Source organism: Pygocentrus nattereri, chromosome 12 (assembly GCF_015220715.1).
Source record: "Pygocentrus nattereri isolate fPygNat1 chromosome 12, fPygNat1.pri, whole genome shotgun sequence".
In the NCBI taxonomy this organism is placed as follows: domain Eukaryota; kingdom Metazoa; phylum Chordata; class Actinopteri; order Characiformes; family Serrasalmidae; genus Pygocentrus; species Pygocentrus nattereri.
This window is the reverse complement of record NC_051222.1, coordinates 39233942-39252653: the sequence shown is the minus strand read 5'-3', so window position 1 is coordinate 39252653 and position 18712 is coordinate 39233942. Positions and strand designations below refer to the sequence as shown.

Sequence of the window (18712 nt, the reverse complement as noted above, 5' to 3'; positions counted from 1 at the left end):
CAAAACCTGTATGTACCTTTCAGCATTAATGGGGCCTTCACAGATGTGCAGGTTACCCCTGCCATGGGCACTAACACCCCCCCACACCATCAGAGATGCTGGCTTTTGAGCTTTGCGCTAAAACAATCCCGACAGTCCTTTTCTTCTTTGGCCCGGAGGACACAACGTCCATGATTTCCAAAAACAGTTTAAAATGTGGACTCGTCAGACCACAGGACACTTTTCCACTCTGCGTCACTCCATCTCAGATGAGCTCGGACCCAGAGAAGCCGGCGGCGTATCTGGGTGGTGTTGATATGTGGCTTTTAATTTGCATGGCAGAGTTTTAACTTGGTTTTCTGGAGTTTTCCTGAGCCATGTGGGAATATCCATTACGGAATGATGTCGGTTTTTAATGCAGTGCCATCTCAGAGATCGAAGGTCACAGGCATTCAATGTTGGTTTTCTGCCTTGCCTCTTACTTGCAGAGATTTCTCCAGATTCTCTGAATCTTTTGATGATATTATGGACTGTAGATGATGAAATCCCTAAATTCCTTGCAATTGCATATTGAGAAATGTTCTTAAACTGTTGGACTATTTGCTCGTGCAGTTGTTCACAAAGTGGTGAACCTCGCCCGTCCTTGCTTGTGAACGACTGAGCCTATCTGGGATGCTCCCTTCATACCCAATCATGACACTCACCTGTTTCCAATTAACCTGTTCACCTGTGGAATGTTCCAAACAGGTGTTTTTTTGAGCATTCCTCATTTTTCCCTGTCTTTTGTTGCCCCTGTCCCAACTTCTTTGGAACGTGTTACAGGCATCAAATTCAAAATGAGTGAATATTTGCCAAAAACAATAAAGTTTATCCGTTTGAACATTAAATATCTCGTCTTTGTAGTGTATTCAGTTGAATATAGGTGGAAAAGGATTTGCAAATCATTGTGTTCTGTTTTTATTTATGTTTAACACAACATCCCAACTTCATTGGAATTGGGGTTGTACCATCTATGGTCAATTATTGGGTGGTGGGGTGGCGGGTAGCGCTGTTGCTGTACAGCAAGTAGGGCCTGGGTTCAATTCCCCAACTTGGCGACCGGGGTCCTCTCTGTGTGGAGTTTGCATGTTTTTCCTGTGTCTGTGTGGGTTTCCTCTGGGTTCTCCAGTTTCTCCCCACAGTCCAAAGACATGCAGTCAGGCCAATTGAATTCGAGAGAATTATTGGGACTTCACTTCCTCCCATACAGGACACTGCGACAAGCCTGACCGAAGCTCAGAACAGAAACAGAGACCCCTCCCACCCCCAACATGGACTGCTCTCGCTGCTGGCCTCTGGAAGGAGGTTCCGAAGTGTTCGAAGAAGAACAGCCAGGTTCAAACAGCTTCTTCCCACACGCCGTAAGACGGCTGGACTCTAAATAAAATAATGCTCTGTTTCTTTTTTCTGATTACTCCTTTCCAGTGCAACACTCTCTCTGTATATAGGCAACGTAGGCAACGTAATTTCATTCTAATGCACGCTGTATGCTGCAAATTTGAATGACAAAGTCTGTCTAAGTCTAATTATTGGGCCTCCTATTTAAATCGGCCATCTTCAGCACCCCAACTGGACTGTGAATCCGGTGACTACTCATCTCAATCACCTCCTTACTACACTGCAGGAGGAAAGAGAAACATCTTTAGAAGAAGCTGTGGAGCAGGCCACAAATTCAGTATTGAGAACAGTAGGAACAACCAAGTCATACTTACATGTATATTAAATACACTTATTAAAATATTATTCATGGCTTTTATGAAGACAACACCAGTTGTTCAAAGGATTTCCTGACCACAGATGTCAGAGCAACAGGCCTGTACTCCCTCAGCCCGAGTGTCTGCAGGGAGGGGAGGGGGTTTCCTAGATGTGTGATGGAGCTGATGTTGTCGAGCTGAGAGGTTGCATATTTCGGGGATAGGCACTTGATTCTGATAAAAATCTGCCATAAAATGAAACTGAATATCCTCACTTTCTGATGTACGAGCTGACCAAAGGTCATTCAACACAGAAAATGCAGTGTTTTGGCCTAAGTTGATATCACAATATAGTTAAATACTGTTGAGTTAAATACTAAGTATAGTTAAAATCACTACTAAAATAAAGATCCGACAACACTGAATACTTCTGTGTGATCAGCTCAATGTTAGCGATGTGTTCACGTCCAAGCATAAATCAAATGAACCAACACGCCCATGAGGTCATTTGAATTTCTTTTGAATGTCCAGGAATTTTCACGCTGACTCATACGTGCTCGAGTTAAGAGGGGTTTGATGCAGGGTTTAAAAGCAATGCACGGTGGAACAACTGAGACAAACAATTTGTGTAAGACAAACTTTAGCGGTAAGTTTCATGTCTGTTTGATTAATCTCTCCTCTTCTGTGTGGTTCTGAAGGTGGCTGTTGACCCAGATGTCCTCCTTTTAGAGAAAGAGGACACACAGACAGCCGCATTTACTTCAAAACATTTTTATTTAAATAGTCTTTTATTGCTACCTCAGCAACACATTTATTTAAACGTGAATAAACGTGTCATGGCCGATGTCACATCCTTTTGTTACGGATATTTAGGAAAGTGACAGTGTTGACTGATTATGATCAGTAATGTGACAGTGTTGACTGATTATGATCAGTAATGTGACAGTGTTGACTAATTGTGATCAGTAATGTGACAGTGTTGACTGACTGTGATCAGTAATGTGACAGTGTTGACTGATTGTGATCAGTAATGTGACAGTGTTGACTAATTATGATCAGTAATGTGACAGTGTTGACTGACTGATCAGTAATGTGACAGTGTTGACTGATTGTAATCAGTAATGTGACAGTGTTGACTGATTGTGATCAGTAATGTGACAGTGTTGACTGACTGATCAGTAATGTGACAGTGTTGACTAATTGTGATCAGTAATGTGACAGTGTTGACTGATTATGATCAGTAATGTGACAGTGTTGACGGACTGTGATTAGTAATGTGAGTGTTGACTGACTGTGATTAGTAATGTGACAGTGTAGACTGATTGTGATCAGTAATGTGACAGTGTAGACTGATTGTGATCAGTAATGTGACAGTGTTGACTGATTGTGATCAGTAATGTGACAGTGTTGACTGATTGTGATCAGTAATGTGACAGTGTTGACGGACTGTGATTAGTAATGTGAGTGTTGACTGACTGTGATCAGTAATGTGACAGTGTTGACTGATTGTGATCAGTAATGTGACAGTGTTGACTGTGATTAGTAATGTGACAGTGTTGACGGATTGGGATCAGTAATGTGAGTGTTGACTGATTGTGATCAGTAATGTGACAGTGTTGACTAACTGTAATCAGTAATGTGACAGTGTTGACTGACTGATTAGTAATGTGACAGTGTTAACTGACTGTGATCAGTAATGTGACAGTGTTGACTAACTGTAATCAGTAATGTGACAGTGTTGACTGACTGATTAGTAATGTGACAGTGTTAACTGACTGTGATCAGTAATGTGACAGTGTTGACTGATTGTGATCAGTAATGTGACAGTGTTGACTGACTGTGATCAGTAATGTGACAGAGTTAACTGTGATCAGTAATGTGACAGTTAACTGTGATCAATAATGTGACAGTGTTAACTGTGATCAATAATGTGACAGTGTTAACTGTGATCAGTAATGTGACAGTGTTAACTGTGATCAGTAATGTGACAGTGTTGACTGTGATCAGTAATGTGACAGTGTTGACTGACTGATCAGTAATGTGACAGTGTTGACTGACTGTGATCAGTAATGTGACAGTGTTGACTGATTGTGATCAGTAATGTGACAGTGTTGACTGACTGTGATCAGTAATGTGACAGAGTTAACTGTGATCAGTAATGTGACAGTTAACTGTGATCAATAATGTGACAGTGTTAACTGTGATCAGTAATGTGACAGTGTTAACTGTGATCAGTAATGTGACAGTGTTAACTGTGATCAGTAATGTGACAGTGTTGACTGTGATCAGTAATGTGACAGTGTTGACTGACTGATCAGTAATGTGACAGTGTTGACTGACTGTGATCAGTAATGTGACAGTGTTGACTGACTGTGATCAGTAATGTGACAGTGTTGACTGACTGATCAGTAATGTGACAGTGTTGACTGATTGTGATCAGTAATGTGACAGTGTTGACTGACTGTGATCAGTAATGTGACAGTGTTGACTGACTGATCAGTAATGTGACAGTGTTGACTGATTGTGATCAGTAATGTGACAGTGTTGACTGACTGTGATCAGTAATGTGACAGTGTTGACTGACTGTTCAGTAATGTGACAGTGTTGACTGATTGTGATCAGTAATGTGACAGTGTTGACTGACTGTGATCAGTAATGTGACAGTGTTGACTGATTGATTAGTAATGTGACAGTGTTAACTGTGATCAGTAATGTGACAGTGTTAACTGTGATCAGTAATGTGACAGTGTTGACTGACTGATCAGTAATGTGACAGTGTTGACTGACTGAGATCAGTAATGTGACAGTGTTGACTGACTGATCAGTAATGTGACAGTGTTGACTGACTGTGATCAGTAATGTGACAGTGTTGACTGACTGTGATCAGTAATGTGACAGTGTTGACTGATTGATTAGTAATGTGACAGTGTTGACTGACTGTCATCAGTAATGTGACAGTGTTGACTGACTGTGATCAGTAATGTGACAGTGTTAACTGACTGTGATCAGTAATGTGACAGTGTTAACTGACTGTGATCAGTAATGTGACAGTGTTGACTGATTGTGATCAGTAATGTGACAGTGTTGATTGATTGTGATCAGTAATGTGACAGTGTTGACTGACTGATCAGTAATGTGACAGTGTTGACTGACTGATCAGTAATGTGACAGTGTTGACTGACTGATCAGTAATGTGACAGTGTTGACTGATTGTGATCAGTAATGTGACAGTGATAACTAACTGTGATCAGTAATGTGACAGTGTTGACTGACTGTGATCAGTAATGTGACAATGTTGACTGACTGTGATCAGTAATGTGACAGTGTTAACTGTGATCAGTAATGTGACAGTGTTAACTGTGATCAGTAATGTGAGTGTTGACTGACTGTGATCAGTAATGTGACAGTGTTAACTGATTGTGATCAGTAATGTGACAGTGTTGACTGATTGTGATCAGTATTGTGACAGTGTTGACTGACTGATCAGTAATGCGACAGTGTTGACTAACAAGCTCCTCAATCAACAGAAAGGCAGCTTTGCGCTCTACCTCACTGTCGACAGCACCCACCCTCCTGCACTGAAAGGGAAGAGGTCACACCATTTTCAAATCATTCAAATTGATATTTTATTTGTGTTCATGCTGCTATAGTGATGTCAGCCGTGCCAGTTTTCCAAACAAGCTCGGACCCCGTCTGCCAGAAATCTCTCACATTCCAGTATCAGATGAATTATTTACTCCGTTGAAAATCTATATTCTTTAATAATCTTTCTAAATTCTATTCTGCAGCACTTTTTAAATGACTTTTCTCAATTGTAGCACTTTAAGTGACATCAGCATACAGATTAGGTTCAGTAGTATAGCCGTACAGACAGATTAGGTTCAGTACTATAGCCATACTGACAGATTTGGTTAAAAAATATAAGAGTACAGACAGATTATATTCAGTTATGTAGCCGTATAGACAGATTTTCTTCAATAATGTAGCCGTATAGACAGATTATGTTCAATAATATAGCCGTATAGACAGATTATGTTCAATAATATGAGTACTGACAGATTATGATCATTAATATAGCCATATAGACAGATTATGGTCAATAATATAAGAGTAATGCCAGATCATGTTCAGTAATGTAGCCGTACAGACAGATTTTGTTCAATAATATAAGAGTGCTGACAGATTATGTTTGGTAATATAAAAATATTGACACATTATGTTCAGTAAATTTACAGCATTGTGTTGCCATTCCCAGTAACTGTCATGGCAGATGCCACAATGTTTGAAATAATGATGAATAACTTGATTTTAACTTGAACATTTTACATAAACTGTTACACCATTCAATGACACTATGACCCTGTTCTCTCTCTCAAAACCTCTCGACAACTCATGACAGGATGTGACCGTATCTACTATGACATGTTCACGGCATGATTGCATTAATGTGAATGTGGTGGACAAAATGAAAAAAAAAAATGTAACACCGTCCACTCGTTAACTTCATATCGAATGGACACTTAATATGATTACACCCTAACCTGATTTCTGTCCAGGTGCTGGTCTAGCCTCTGCTTCAGAGTCAAGCTGTTAAGTTTTTGTTTGCTGGAAGAGCTTCTGGAAATAACAATGACCGTAAGTCTAATCTTACATTGACTGGCCACTTCATTAAAAGAACCTCCTTGTTTCTACACTCTTTAAATATTTTACCAGCTCCACTGACCATATAGGAGCAATTTGCAGTACTACAGTTACAGACTGTTACCCTGTTCTTCAGTGGTCAGGACCCCCATGGACCCTCACAGAGCAGGTACTATTTGGGTGGTGGATCATTCTCAGCACTGCAGTAACACTGACATGGTGGTGGTGTGTTGGTGTGTTTTGCGCTGGTCTGAGTGGATCAGACACAGCAGGGCTACTGGAGATTTTAGACATTGTGTCCACTCACTGTCCACTCTATTAGACACTCCTACCTTGTCGGTCCACCTTATAGATGTAAAGTCAGAGACGACAGCTCATCTGCTGCTGCACAGTTTGTGTTGGTCATCCTCTAGTCCTTCATCAGTGGTCACAGGACGCTGCCCACAGGACGCTGTTGGCTGGATGTTCTTGGTTGGTGGACTGTTCTCAGTCCAGCAGCGACACACAGGTGTTTAAAAACCCCTGTAGCACTGCTGTGTCTGATCCACTCAGACCAACGCAACACACACCAACACACCACCACCACACAGTGTTACTGCAGTGCTGAGAATGGCCCACCACCTAAATAGTACCTGCTCTGTGAGGGTCCATGGGGGTCCTGACCACTGAAGAACAGGGTAACAGAGTATCAGAGACACAGATGGACTACAGTCTGTAACTGTAGAACTGCAAAGTGCAGCTATACACTGTGTGTACAATTATTAGGCAAGTCAGTATTTTGACCATATTATCCTTTTTAGGCATATTTTCCAACTCCAAGCTGGATAAACTTGAATGCTTAATGGATTTAAGCATAGCAGGTGATGTGTATCTGAGTAATGAGGGAGGGTGTGGCCTAAGGAGGTCAACACCCTATATCAAGGTGTGCATAATTATTAGGCAGCTTTTTTCTTTAGGCAAAATGGGCCAAAAATGAGATTGAACTGACACTGAAAAGTGTCTTTTTTGTGTGTTTTTCATTTAGCTGCGTAATAATTCTGCACCATCATAGTTGCCCAATAAGTGTGCACATATAAATATTCTCTTAAGAAAGCCAAAACCTCACTTTGACTTTCTTCAATATTCATGTTTGAGGTTTATTAACATTTTGGATTAACCGAGAGCGCTGTAGTTTGTGATTAATAAAAATAATCCTTAAAAATAAGACTTGCCTAATAATTGTGCACACAGTGTACAGTAAGTGGAGCTGATAAAGTGGACAGTGAGTGTAAATATAAGGAGGTGGTTTTAATGACTTGGTTGTTTGTGGTCTATCAGTGTTCTGTCCATTTTTTCAGATGTTCAGGTGTGAAGAAATGTAACATTTTACTGTTTATTGTACATGTATAATAAAACTGCACATCTCAGGCACTCTGTCTTCCCTCCAGCTCAGAGTGTTTCTGGCTCTATTGCTCCCCCTGCTGGTTGGGAGCAGCTCAGCTTCTCAGGAACTGTTCCCGACAGACTGCTCTGACATCTACGCTAACGGACAAACCCAGAGTGGAGTTTACACCATCTATCCTGCAGGTGGCACACCTGTACAGGTGCAATGTGACATGGGCTGTGATGGACAAACAAAGGATGGAAACTGGACGGTAGGTTAGACTGTAAATCTCCACTAGAATTAAATAAACTACTGAGGTCGATTCAGACATTCATTATTACTGACCATCAGCAACAGCACCAGTATCAATAAACTAGTGAACCATCAGTAGTAGTGCACTAGTGAACTGCATGCAGTTATATGTATGAAAAGCTCCTAAACATGTAATTTGTCCCAATGTCCCAATTATGTTTTTCTGCCCCCAATCCCGATCAGTCATTTAATATTGACCATCTTCCGATAGCGAGTCTCAATACGATACTTACAGTATATTTTCCTAGATTACACTATTGCACAGTGCACAATTCAAGTACATTACAGTTTGATTAAAATCAGTTCAGTGTATATGCTTCACAACTGAATAGTTCTGCAGTGCATTAAGAAAAACACTGTCTGCATCCAAGCTATATATTTATTATTATTATCATTTTTACAAAATAAGTAAACAAACTAAAAGATGTGTTTATAAATAGTTTGGATAGATTCATCCATTTAGTGCAGCAGTGCAGTAGTAAAACTAGAACACTCAAAATGAGTATCCATCCATCCATCCATCCATCCATCCATCCATCCATTATCTTCGGCTTGTCCGGGGTTCGGGCCGCGGGGGCAGCATCCTAAGCAATGAAGCCCAGACCTCCCTTTCCCCAGCCACTTCCACCAGCTCTCCAAGGGGGATTCCGAGGCGCTCCCAGGCCAGCTGGGCGATATAGTCGCGCCAGCGTGTCCTGGGTCTTCCCCGGGGTCTCCTCCCAGGTGGACTCGCCTGTGACACCTCCCGAGGGAGGCGTCCAGGAGGCATCCTAACCAGATGCCCGAACCACCTCAGCTGGCTCCTCTCGACGTGAAGAAGCAGCGGCTCTACTCAGAGTCCCTCCCGGATGACTGAACTTCTCACCCTATCTCTAAGGGAGAGTCCAGACACCCTGCGGAGGAAACTCATTTCGGCCGCTTGTATTCGCGATCTTATTCTTTCAGTCATTACCCAAAGCGCATGACCATAGGTGAGGGTGGGAACGTAGATCGACCGGTAAATCGAGAGCCTTGCCTTATGGCTCAGCTCTTTCTTTACCACAACAGACCGGTAAAGAGCCCGCATCACTGCTGACCCAGCACCAATCCGCCTGTCAATCTCCCGCTCCCTTGTTCCATCACTCGTGAACAAGACCCCGAGATACTTGAACTCCTCCACTTGAGGCAAGAGCCTATCCCCGACCCAGAGAGGGCTCTCCACCATTTTCCGCCTGAGAACCATGGTCTCGGATTTAGAGGTACTGATCCTCATCCCAGCCGCTTCACACTCGGCTGCAAACCGATCCAGCGAAAGCTGAAGTTCGCGGCCTGATGTCCCCAATAGGACCACATCATCTGCAAACAGCAGTGATGTGACCCCGAGGTCACCAAACCGGACACCCTCCATCCCTTGACTGCGCCTAGAAATTCTATCCATAAAAATTATGAATAGAATCGGTGACAAAGGGCAGCCCTGATGGAGTCCAACTCTCACTGGGAACGAGTCTGACTTACTGCCGGCTATGCGAACCAAACTCCAGCTTTGTTTGTACAGGGCCTGAATGGCTCGTAGCAAAGAGCCATGTACCCCGTACTCCCGAAGCACCTCCCACAGAATACCCCGGGGAACACAGTCGAATGCCTTCTCCAGATCCACAAAGTACATGTGGACTGGTTGGGCAAACTCCCATGAACCCTCCAGAATCCTGGAGAGGGTGAAGAGTTGGTCCAGTGTTCCACGACCAGGGCGGAACTCGCACTGTTCCTCCTGGATCCGAGGTTCGACTATAAGCCGGACTCTCTTCTCCAGTACCCCTGCATAGAACTTGCCAGGGAGGCTGAGGAGTGTGATTCCCCTGTAGTTGGAACACACCCTCCGGTCCCCTTTTTTAAAAAGAGACACCACCACCCCAGTCTGCCAATCCAGTGGCACCGCCCCCGATGTCCACGCAATGTTGAAAAGGCGTGTCAGCCAAGACAGCCCCACAACATCCAGAGCCTTGAGGAACTCAGGGCAGATCTCATCCACCCCTGGAGCCTTGCCACCAAGGAGCTTCTTAACTACCTTAGCGACTTCGGCCTCAGTAATGGACAATCCTATTCCCATGTCCCCAGACTCAGCCTCCTCACTGGAGAACGTGTCGGTGGGATTGAGAAGGTCCTCAAAGTATTCCTTCCACCGCCCAATGACGTCTTCAGTCGAAGTCAGCAGCACACCATCTCCACTATATACAGTGCTAGTGGCACACTGCTTCCCCCTTCTGAGTCGCCTGACGGTTTGCCAGAATCTTTTCGGAGCCGACTTAAAGTCAGTTTCCAAGGCCTCACCAAACTCCTCCCATACAAGGGTTTTTGCCTTGGCAACAACTGAAGCCGCAGATCGCTTGGCCTGTCGATACCTGCCAGCTGCCTCTGGTGTCCCACAGGCCAACCATGCCCGGTAGGACTCCTTCAGCTTGACGGCATCTCTCACCTGGGGTGTCCACCACCGGGTTCGAGGATTACCGCCCCGACAGGCACCAACTACCTTACGGCCACAGCTACAGTCAGCCGCTTCAGCAATGGAGGAACGGAACATGGCCCATTCTGAGTCAATGTCCCCCACCTCCCCCGATATCTGGTCAAAGTTCTGACGGAGGTGTGAGTTGAAGATCAATCTGACAGGTTCTTCTGCTAGACGTTCCCAGCAAACCCTCACTATGCGTTTGGGCTTGCCTGGTCTGACCGGCATCTTCCCCCACCACCTGATCCAACTCACCACCAGGTGGTGATCAGTTGACAGCTCAGCTCCTCTCTTTACCCGAGTGTCCAAAACACATGGCCGCAAGTCCGATGACACGACTACAAAATCAATCATTAAACTGCGGCCTAGGGTGTCCTGGTGCCATGTGCACTTATGGACATCCTTGTGTTCAAACATGGTGTTCGTGATGGACAAACTGTGGTTTGCGCAGAAGTCCAAAAACTGAACACCACTCGGGTTCAGATCAGAGAGGCCATTCCTCCCAATCACACCCCTCCAGGTCTCACTGTCATTGTCCACGTGAGCATTGAAGTCCCCCAGTAGGACAATAGAGTCTCCAGGAGGAACACTTTCAAGCACCCTTCCCAAGGACTCTAAGAAGGCTGGGTACTCTGAACTGCTGTTCGGTGCATAAGCACAGACAACAGTCAGGACCCGTTCCCCAACCCGAAGCGTAGGGAAGCTACCCTCTCGTCCACCGGAGAAAACCCCAACATACAGGCATACAGAGTCGAGGGGCTATGAGAAAGCCCACACCTGCCCACCGCCTCTCACCATGGGCAACTCCAGAAAAGAATAAAGTCCAGCCCCTCTCAAGGAGATTGGACCCAGAGCCCTAGCTGTGTGTTGAGGTGAGCCCGACTATATCTAGCCGGTATCTCTCAACCTCGCGCACCAACTCAGGCTCCTTCCCCGCCAGTGAGGTAACGTTCCAAGTTCCAAAAGCCAGTTTCAGCAACCGAGGATCAGAACGCCAAGGCCCACGCCTTCGGACACTGCCCGATCCACAACGCACCGAACCCCTACTACTGCCCCTCCCATTGGTGGTGGGTCGATGGGAGGGGGGACTCATGTAACTCCTTCGGGCTGGGCCCGGCCGGGCACCATGAGTAAATGCCAATTATAATTCCACTTTAAAGTGTTGTAACAGCTTAACATTCACAATCATGACAAAAACCAGGAATCCACCTAGTGCAGTTAACACTCAATATAATACTCAAAAATCCGAAATCTCAGTTCCACTTAAGTGGTGTAGCAGCTTAACTTGAACATTAGAGCAACAGCATTACAGTAAAATATCAAAATAATTAAGTTGCAGTGTGTTTTTTTGTTATCTGGGAAGGCCAGTTCTTCAAGCGCTATTGGAGCTGCTACAGTTTTTCTCTTATTCAGTTGTCTACACTCTGCCTCTCTTAAGTATATTTAAACACAAGTGTTTGAGTGCTTTTACTTGAATATTACCACTACTACTACCACCACCACCACTAGTATAACTACTACTATTACTACCGCTACTACTACTACCACTACTACTACCACCACCACCACCACCACTACTACCACCACTGCTACTACTACTAAAACTACCAAGACCACTACTACCACAACCAGTACTAGTACCACTACAACCAGTACTACCACCACCACCATCAGTACTACTACCACTACTACAAAGACTATTACTACCACTACTACTACCACCACTACAATCAGTACTACTACCACTACTACTAACAAGACTATTATTACCACCACTACTACCCCTACTGCTACTACTACCACCACTACGACTACTACTACTACTACCACCACCACCACCACCACTACTACCACCACTGCTACTACTACTAAAACTACCAAGACCACTACTACCACAACCAGTACTAGTACCACTACAACCAGTACTACCACCACCACCATCAGTACTACTACCACTACTACAAAGACTATTACTACCACTACTACTACCACCACTACAATCAGTACTACTACCACTACTACTAACAAGACTATTATTACCACCACTACTACCCCTACTGCTACTACTACCACCACTACGACTACTACTACTACTACCACCACCACCACCACCACTACTACCACCACTGCTACTACTACTAAAACTACCAAGACCACTACTACCACAACCAGTACTAGTACCACTACAACCAGTACTACCACCACCACCATCAGTACTACTACCACTACTACGAAGACTATTACTACCACTACTACTACCACCACTACAATCAGTACTACTACCACTACTACTAACAAGACTATTACTACCACCACTACTACCCCTACTGCTACTACTACCACCACTACGACTACTACTACTACTACCACCACTACTACTACTACGACTACTACTACTACTACTACTACTACTACTATAATAATAATAAAAAAAACAAAATTAGTGTGAAGTTCTATAAGAAGTCTTCGTAATACTTTACAGTAAGTACGACGGTCTTTATTCCACTAAAGAAGTGAAGGTGATCTTTCCACCAGGTGTTTCAGAGGAGAATGGATGGCAGTGTGAACTTCTACAGACCATGGGAGCAGTACAAGAACGGATTTGGGAACAAAAGTGGAGAATACTGGCTGGGTGAGAATCCATTATACATCAGAAACACTGTGTAGAGACCAATTTCATTACACACCGAATCTGAAAGCAGAAATGTAGGGGTAAAAAAACATTGAAATAAATGTTGTAAGCAATCATTTTAAAAAGTTTATTTTAGCCAAGAAATTTAAAATATGTACATAAATAAAAAACATGTACATTATTTAATCATATACATACATATTAGTCAGGGATGGTCTTGGCAGCTGCAGCATGAAAATACAACTTGCATGGGTTGATGTTAAATAACATGTTAAATTATTATAAGATACTGAAGAAACAGAACCATCACACAGAATCCATCCATTTTCACATCCACAGAATCCATCCATCCATTTTCTAAGCCGCTTCTCCGTCAGGGTCACGGGGGCATGCTGGAGCCTATCCCAGCGGTCTTCAGGCGAAAGGCCACACAGAATTAATACGATTATAATGTGAAATTTATACTGGACCTGAATTAAATGAAATCTTAACAGCATTCAAACACAGCAGGAAACAAGTTGAATCAAAAGACAAAACCATGTGCTATGATGCAATCATTTGGTCACACTGAGAATTTAAAAAGTCTCTTAAACTTGGAACCATGGTTGAATATTCAGAAAAGCTTTGGAAAACGAACACTTCATGTCATAAATAAGCTATGAATATCGCCTCTTGGGTAAAATAGTCACAGTTTTGGACCTGAATCTTCATGAATAACCTTTATAACTGTTTTGGCCTTTGCATCAACAGGACTGGAGAGCCTCTACCAGCTCACCAGCAAGAGAAATTATGAGCTGAGAGTGGACCTGGAGGACTTTGAGGGAGTGACAGCTTATGCCCAGTACTCTACTTTCTCTGTGGACTCCGAAGTCAATGGCTACAAACTCCGTGTTGGTGGATTCATCAACAGAGGAGCAGGTGAGACAGAATCAACGATATAGAAATAATTAAAGAAAGCAGTAGTGATGGATACAGACATGGCCACTGTCATGATCTTCCCGTACTAATATGGAGTTATAACAAATTTGTAACTCACATTTACAGTCGCAAATGTAAGTTAGAAATAGTGAATTATGTAGAAAATAAAATATTTTGGTCTGTCTTGGAAATGTAGTAGGTGGTAAATCAGTAGAATGAATCATAATGTGCCCTGTGCCTTTAGGCAACTACATTACTATATGGGCTTTCAAGACTCCATTGAATGTGCCTGTACAGTTTCTTGGACCCAAAGCAAACAGACGAGGCAAATAAGACAATCATGTATGACCTCTGAAAACTGGCTGGAGCACTGCTGGCCAGAGCACTGCTGGTTAAAGCACTGCTGGCCGGAGCACTACTGGCATAAGCACTGCTGGCTGGAACACTGCTGGCCGGAGCACTACTGGCTAAAGCACTGCTGGCTAAAGCTCTGCTGGCAAAAGCACTGCTGCTATAGTTTAATAACTATTATTAAACTATAGCAGCAGTTATTTACTTTTCATGCTTCATCGATCTTCTGTTCCACATTAGTTAGAATAATAGTTAAAACCAACGTGAATTTGATTCTGGTCATAAAAAAGCAGAATGAATTCTATAGATTGATTTAATATAAAATATTATGCACCATATAAAATATGCACCAAACAGCAGTTCAGAGTACCCAACCTTCTTAGAGTCCTTGGGAAGGGTGCTTGAAAGTGCTCCTCCTGGAGACTCTATTGTCCTACTGGGGGACTTCAATGCTCACGTGGACAATGACAGTGAGACCTGGAGGGGTGTGATTGGGAGGAATGGCCTCTCTGATCTGAACCCGAGTGGTGTTCAGTTTTTGGACTTCTGCGCAAACCACAGTTTGTCCATCACGAACACCATGTTTGAACACAAGGATGTCCATAAGTGCACATGGCACCAGGACACCCTAGGCCGCAGTTCAATGATTGACTTTGTAGTCGTGTCATCGGACTTGCGGCCATGTGTTTTGGACACTCGGGTAAAGAGAGGAGCTGAGCTGTCAACTGATCACCACCTGGTGGTGAGTTGGATCAGGTGGTGGGGGAAGATGCCGGTCAGACCAGGCAAGCCCAAACGCATAGTGAGGGTTTGCTGGGAACGTCTAGCAGAAGAACCTGTCAGATTGATCTTCAACTCACACCTCCGTCAGAACTTTGACCAGATATCGGGGGAGGTGGGGGACATTGACTCAGAATGGGCCATGTTCCGTTCCTCCATTGCTGAAGCGGCTGACTGTAGCTGTGGCCGTAAGGTAGTTGGTGCCTGTCGGGGCGGTAATCCTCGAACCCGGTGGTGGACACCCCAGGTGAGAGATGCCGTCAAGCTGAAGGAGTCCTACCGGGCATGGTTGGCCTGTGGGACACCAGAGGCAGCTGGCAGGTATCGACAGGCCAAGCGATCTGCGGCTTCAATTGTTGCCAAGGCAAAAACCCGTGTATGGGAGGAGTTTGGTGAGGCCTTGGAAACTGACTTTAAGTCGGCTCCGAAAAGATTCTGGCAAACCGTCAGGCGACTCAGAAGGGGAAAGCAGTGTGCCACTAGCACTGTATATAGTGGAGATGGTGTGCTGCTGACTTCGACTGAAGACGTCATTGGGCGGTGGAAGGAATACTTGATGGGAATAGGAATGGGAATAGGCTTGTCCATTACTGAGGCCGAAGTCGCTAAGGTAGTTAAGAAGCTCCTTGGTGGCAAGGCTCCAGGGGTGGATGAGATCCGCCCTGAGTTCCTCAAGGCTCTGGATGTTGTGGGGCTGTCTTGGCTGACATGCCTTTTCAACATTGCGTGGACATCGGGGGCGGTGCCACTGGATTGGCAGACTGGGGTGGTGGTGCCTCTTTTTAAAAATGGGGACCGGAGGGTGTGTTCCAACTACAGGGGAATCACACTCCTCAGCCTCCCTGGCAAGGTCTATGCAGGGGTACTGGAGAAGAGAGTCCGGCTTATAGTCGAACCTCGGATCCAGGAGGAACAGTGCGGGTTCCGCCCTGGTCGTGGAACACTGGACCAACTCTTCACCCTCTCCAGGATTCTGGAGGGTTCATGGGAGTTTGCCCAACCAGTCCACATGTGCTTTGTGGATCTGGAGAAGGCATTCGACTGTGTTCCCCAGGGTATTCTGTGGGAGGTGCTTCGGGAGTACGGGGTACATGGCTCTTTGCTACGAGCCATTCAGGCCCTGTACAAACAAAGCTGGAGTTTGGTTCGCATAGCCGGCAGTAAGTCAGACTCGTTCCCAGTGAGAGTTGGACTCCGTCAGGGCTGCCCTTTGTCACCGATTCTATTCATAATTTTTATGGATAGAATTTCTAGGCGCAGTCAAGGGATGGAGGGTGTCCGGTTTGGTGACCTCGGGGTCACATCACTGCTTTTTGCAGATGATGTGGTCCTATTGGGGACATCAGGCCACGAACTTCAGCTTTCGCTGGATCGGTTTGCAGCCGAGTGTGAAGCGGCTGGGATGAGGATCAGTACCTCTAAATCCGAGACCATGGTTCTCAGGCGGAAAATGGTGGAGAGCCCTCTCTGGGTCGGGGATAGGCTCTTGCCTCAAGTGGAGGAGTTCAAGTATCTCGGGGTCTTGTTCACGAGTGATGGAACAAGGGAGCGGGAGATTGACAGGCGGATTGGTGCTGGGTCAGCAGTGATGCGGGCTCTTTACCGGTCTGTTGTGGTAAAGAAAGAGCTGAGCCATAAGGCAAGGCTCTCGATTTACCGGTCGATCTACGTTCCCACCCTCACCTATGGTCATGAGCTTTGGGTAATGACTGAAAGAATAAGATCGCGAATACAAGCGGCCGAAATGAGTTTCCTCCGCAGGGTGTCTGGACTCTCCCTTAGAGATAGGGTGAGAAGTTCAGTCATCCGGGAGGGACTCTGAGTAGAGCCGCTGCTTCTTCACGTCGAGAGGAGCCAGCTGAGGTGGTTCGGGCATCTGGTTAGGATGCCTCCTGGACGCCTCCCTCGGGAGGTGTCACAGGCGAGTCCACCTGGGAGGAGACCCCGGGGAAGACCCAGGACACACTGGCGCGACTATATCGCCCAGCTGGCCTGGGAGCGCCTCGGAATCCCCCTTGGAGAGCTGGTGGAAGTGGCTGGGGAAAGGGAGGTCTGGGCTTCATTGCTTAGAATGCTGCCCCCGCGACCCGAACCCCGGAGAAGCGGAAGATAATGGATGGATGGATGGATGGATTTAATATAAAATGTGAGCTGCTGCTTGTGACCCCTTTACCAAAATCAAAACCTCTTTAAATCTACACCAATAATGTGACACATTAATTCAGAAAGGCAGATTCTGACTAAGTGTGACATGTTTGTATGTTTTAATTCTTTTCCTTTTTTCCTCATTATGTAATATGTATTGCAGTATTACATTGGCCATCCGACAGTCAGTGAGAACAGTGGTTATATAAAATAGAAAGCCGTTTTTAAAAATACCTTCATTACCTATGTTCTAAAGTTATGTTTTGAAATTTCAAAGCATGTCTGTAGTGACTGATCCTTCTGTCTGCAGGCGACTCACTGGGATTACACAATGGACAGAAGTTCTCCACCTTTGACAAAGACCAGGACTCCAACTATATAAACTGTGCTAAAACCTACCTCGGAGCATTCTGGTACAATACTTGCCACCAGGCTAACCCCAATGGTATCTATCTGTGGGGAAAGGATGGCACCCATTTCGCTATTGGAAATGTGTGGTACACCTGGAAAGGCTATGATTACGGTCCCAAGTCCATCAGTATGAAGATCAGGCCTGTGGCCTAGAACCATATAATGGGTTCCTTTTGCTTAAAATAAAAGGAGCAGAATCTGACAAGGCCTGTTTTCTTTTCTCTTTTTCTTTTAGAACTAGACAGAGTTGAAAACCAGAAAGATTGCCGTTCTGCTGTTTAAACCTGTGTATGTCTTATTCATCACATCCGTGTTAATAAACGTTGCTTAAGTACTGGAAGTAGTTGTAGCATTATTTCTTAAAAGCAAAATGTTTTCAACTAAAATCTTTATTACTACAGTGTGATCATAAATTGAACTACACACATTACATAGTTATTTAGCTTGTCTTAACTTATGCCTGATTTTCAAGAATAATGCAGCGCAATGACTAAATAAATCCATTTTAATTTACACCTGAATATCTTCTCTTCCTTGTTTGTCAGACCACTGTCAAATACCCATTTCACCCCGCCTGTATCACAGACTGCTATGACATCTGTGGGACTCGCCTTCAATAGCGAGGACACTGTCTACCCTGGAGGTGATTCCTTTCAACAGGTGACATGGGCTGCACAGGCCAATTTTCCAAAGCCATAAAAGGAAGAGATTTGTACCGGAAAACACCTGCAGGGTGTTTATTCAGTGAAAGTTCAACATTTTAAGCAGTGTAATTGAGACAGTATATGATTTGCAAATACTTCTCAACCTATATTCAACTGAATTCACAAGATATTTAATGTTCAAATTATTATTTGCAGTTATTAAACTATATTTAATGTGCAAACATAAAATTTGTTTTTTGTAAATATTCACTCACCAACGTTGAGGAATGCTCAAAAAACTTGCTTGGAAACAGGTGAGTG

At 44.4% G+C, this 18712-nt stretch overlaps 1 protein-coding gene across 2 annotated transcripts; it reads left to right on the top strand.

Moving 5' to 3' along the window:
• The first annotated feature begins 2279 nt into the window (after positions 1 to 2279).
• LOC108416322 (microfibril-associated glycoprotein 4-like) lies at positions 2280 to 18380 on the top strand. Of its 2 annotated transcripts, XR_005131232.1 has the most exons (7): positions 2280 to 2358; positions 6269 to 6347; positions 7781 to 7987; positions 13046 to 13142; positions 13893 to 14060; positions 17647 to 18035; positions 18293 to 18380. XR_005131232.1 is itself a non-coding variant. In XM_037543836.1 (6 exons), exons 2-6 carry the CDS (start codon positions 6342 to 6344, stop codon positions 17898 to 17900), a joined length of 732 nt encoding a protein of 243 aa, XP_037399733.1. In that variant the 5' UTR covers positions 2280 to 2358; positions 6269 to 6341; the 3' UTR covers positions 17901 to 18087. The 2 variants fall into 2 exon arrangements, 1 of the variants encoding a protein (XP_037399733.1); XM_037543836.1 differs by lacking the exon at positions 18293 to 18380 and having other exon boundaries at positions 17647 to 18087.
• Positions 18381 to 18712: the final 332 nt, after the last annotated feature.

What these genes read in the sequence shown, in the direction of transcription:
- LOC108416322 (XM_037543836.1), top strand. An exon ending in AAGTGGAGAATACTGGCTGG is followed by an intron (nt 13,143 to 13,892) that starts GTGAGAATCCAT and finishes TTGCATCAACAG; the next exon opens with GACTGGAGAGCCTCTACCAG. An exon ending in ATTCATCAACAGAGGAGCAG is followed by an intron (nt 14,061 to 17,646) that starts GTGAGACAGAAT and finishes TTCTGTCTGCAG; the next exon opens with GCGACTCACTGGGATTACAC.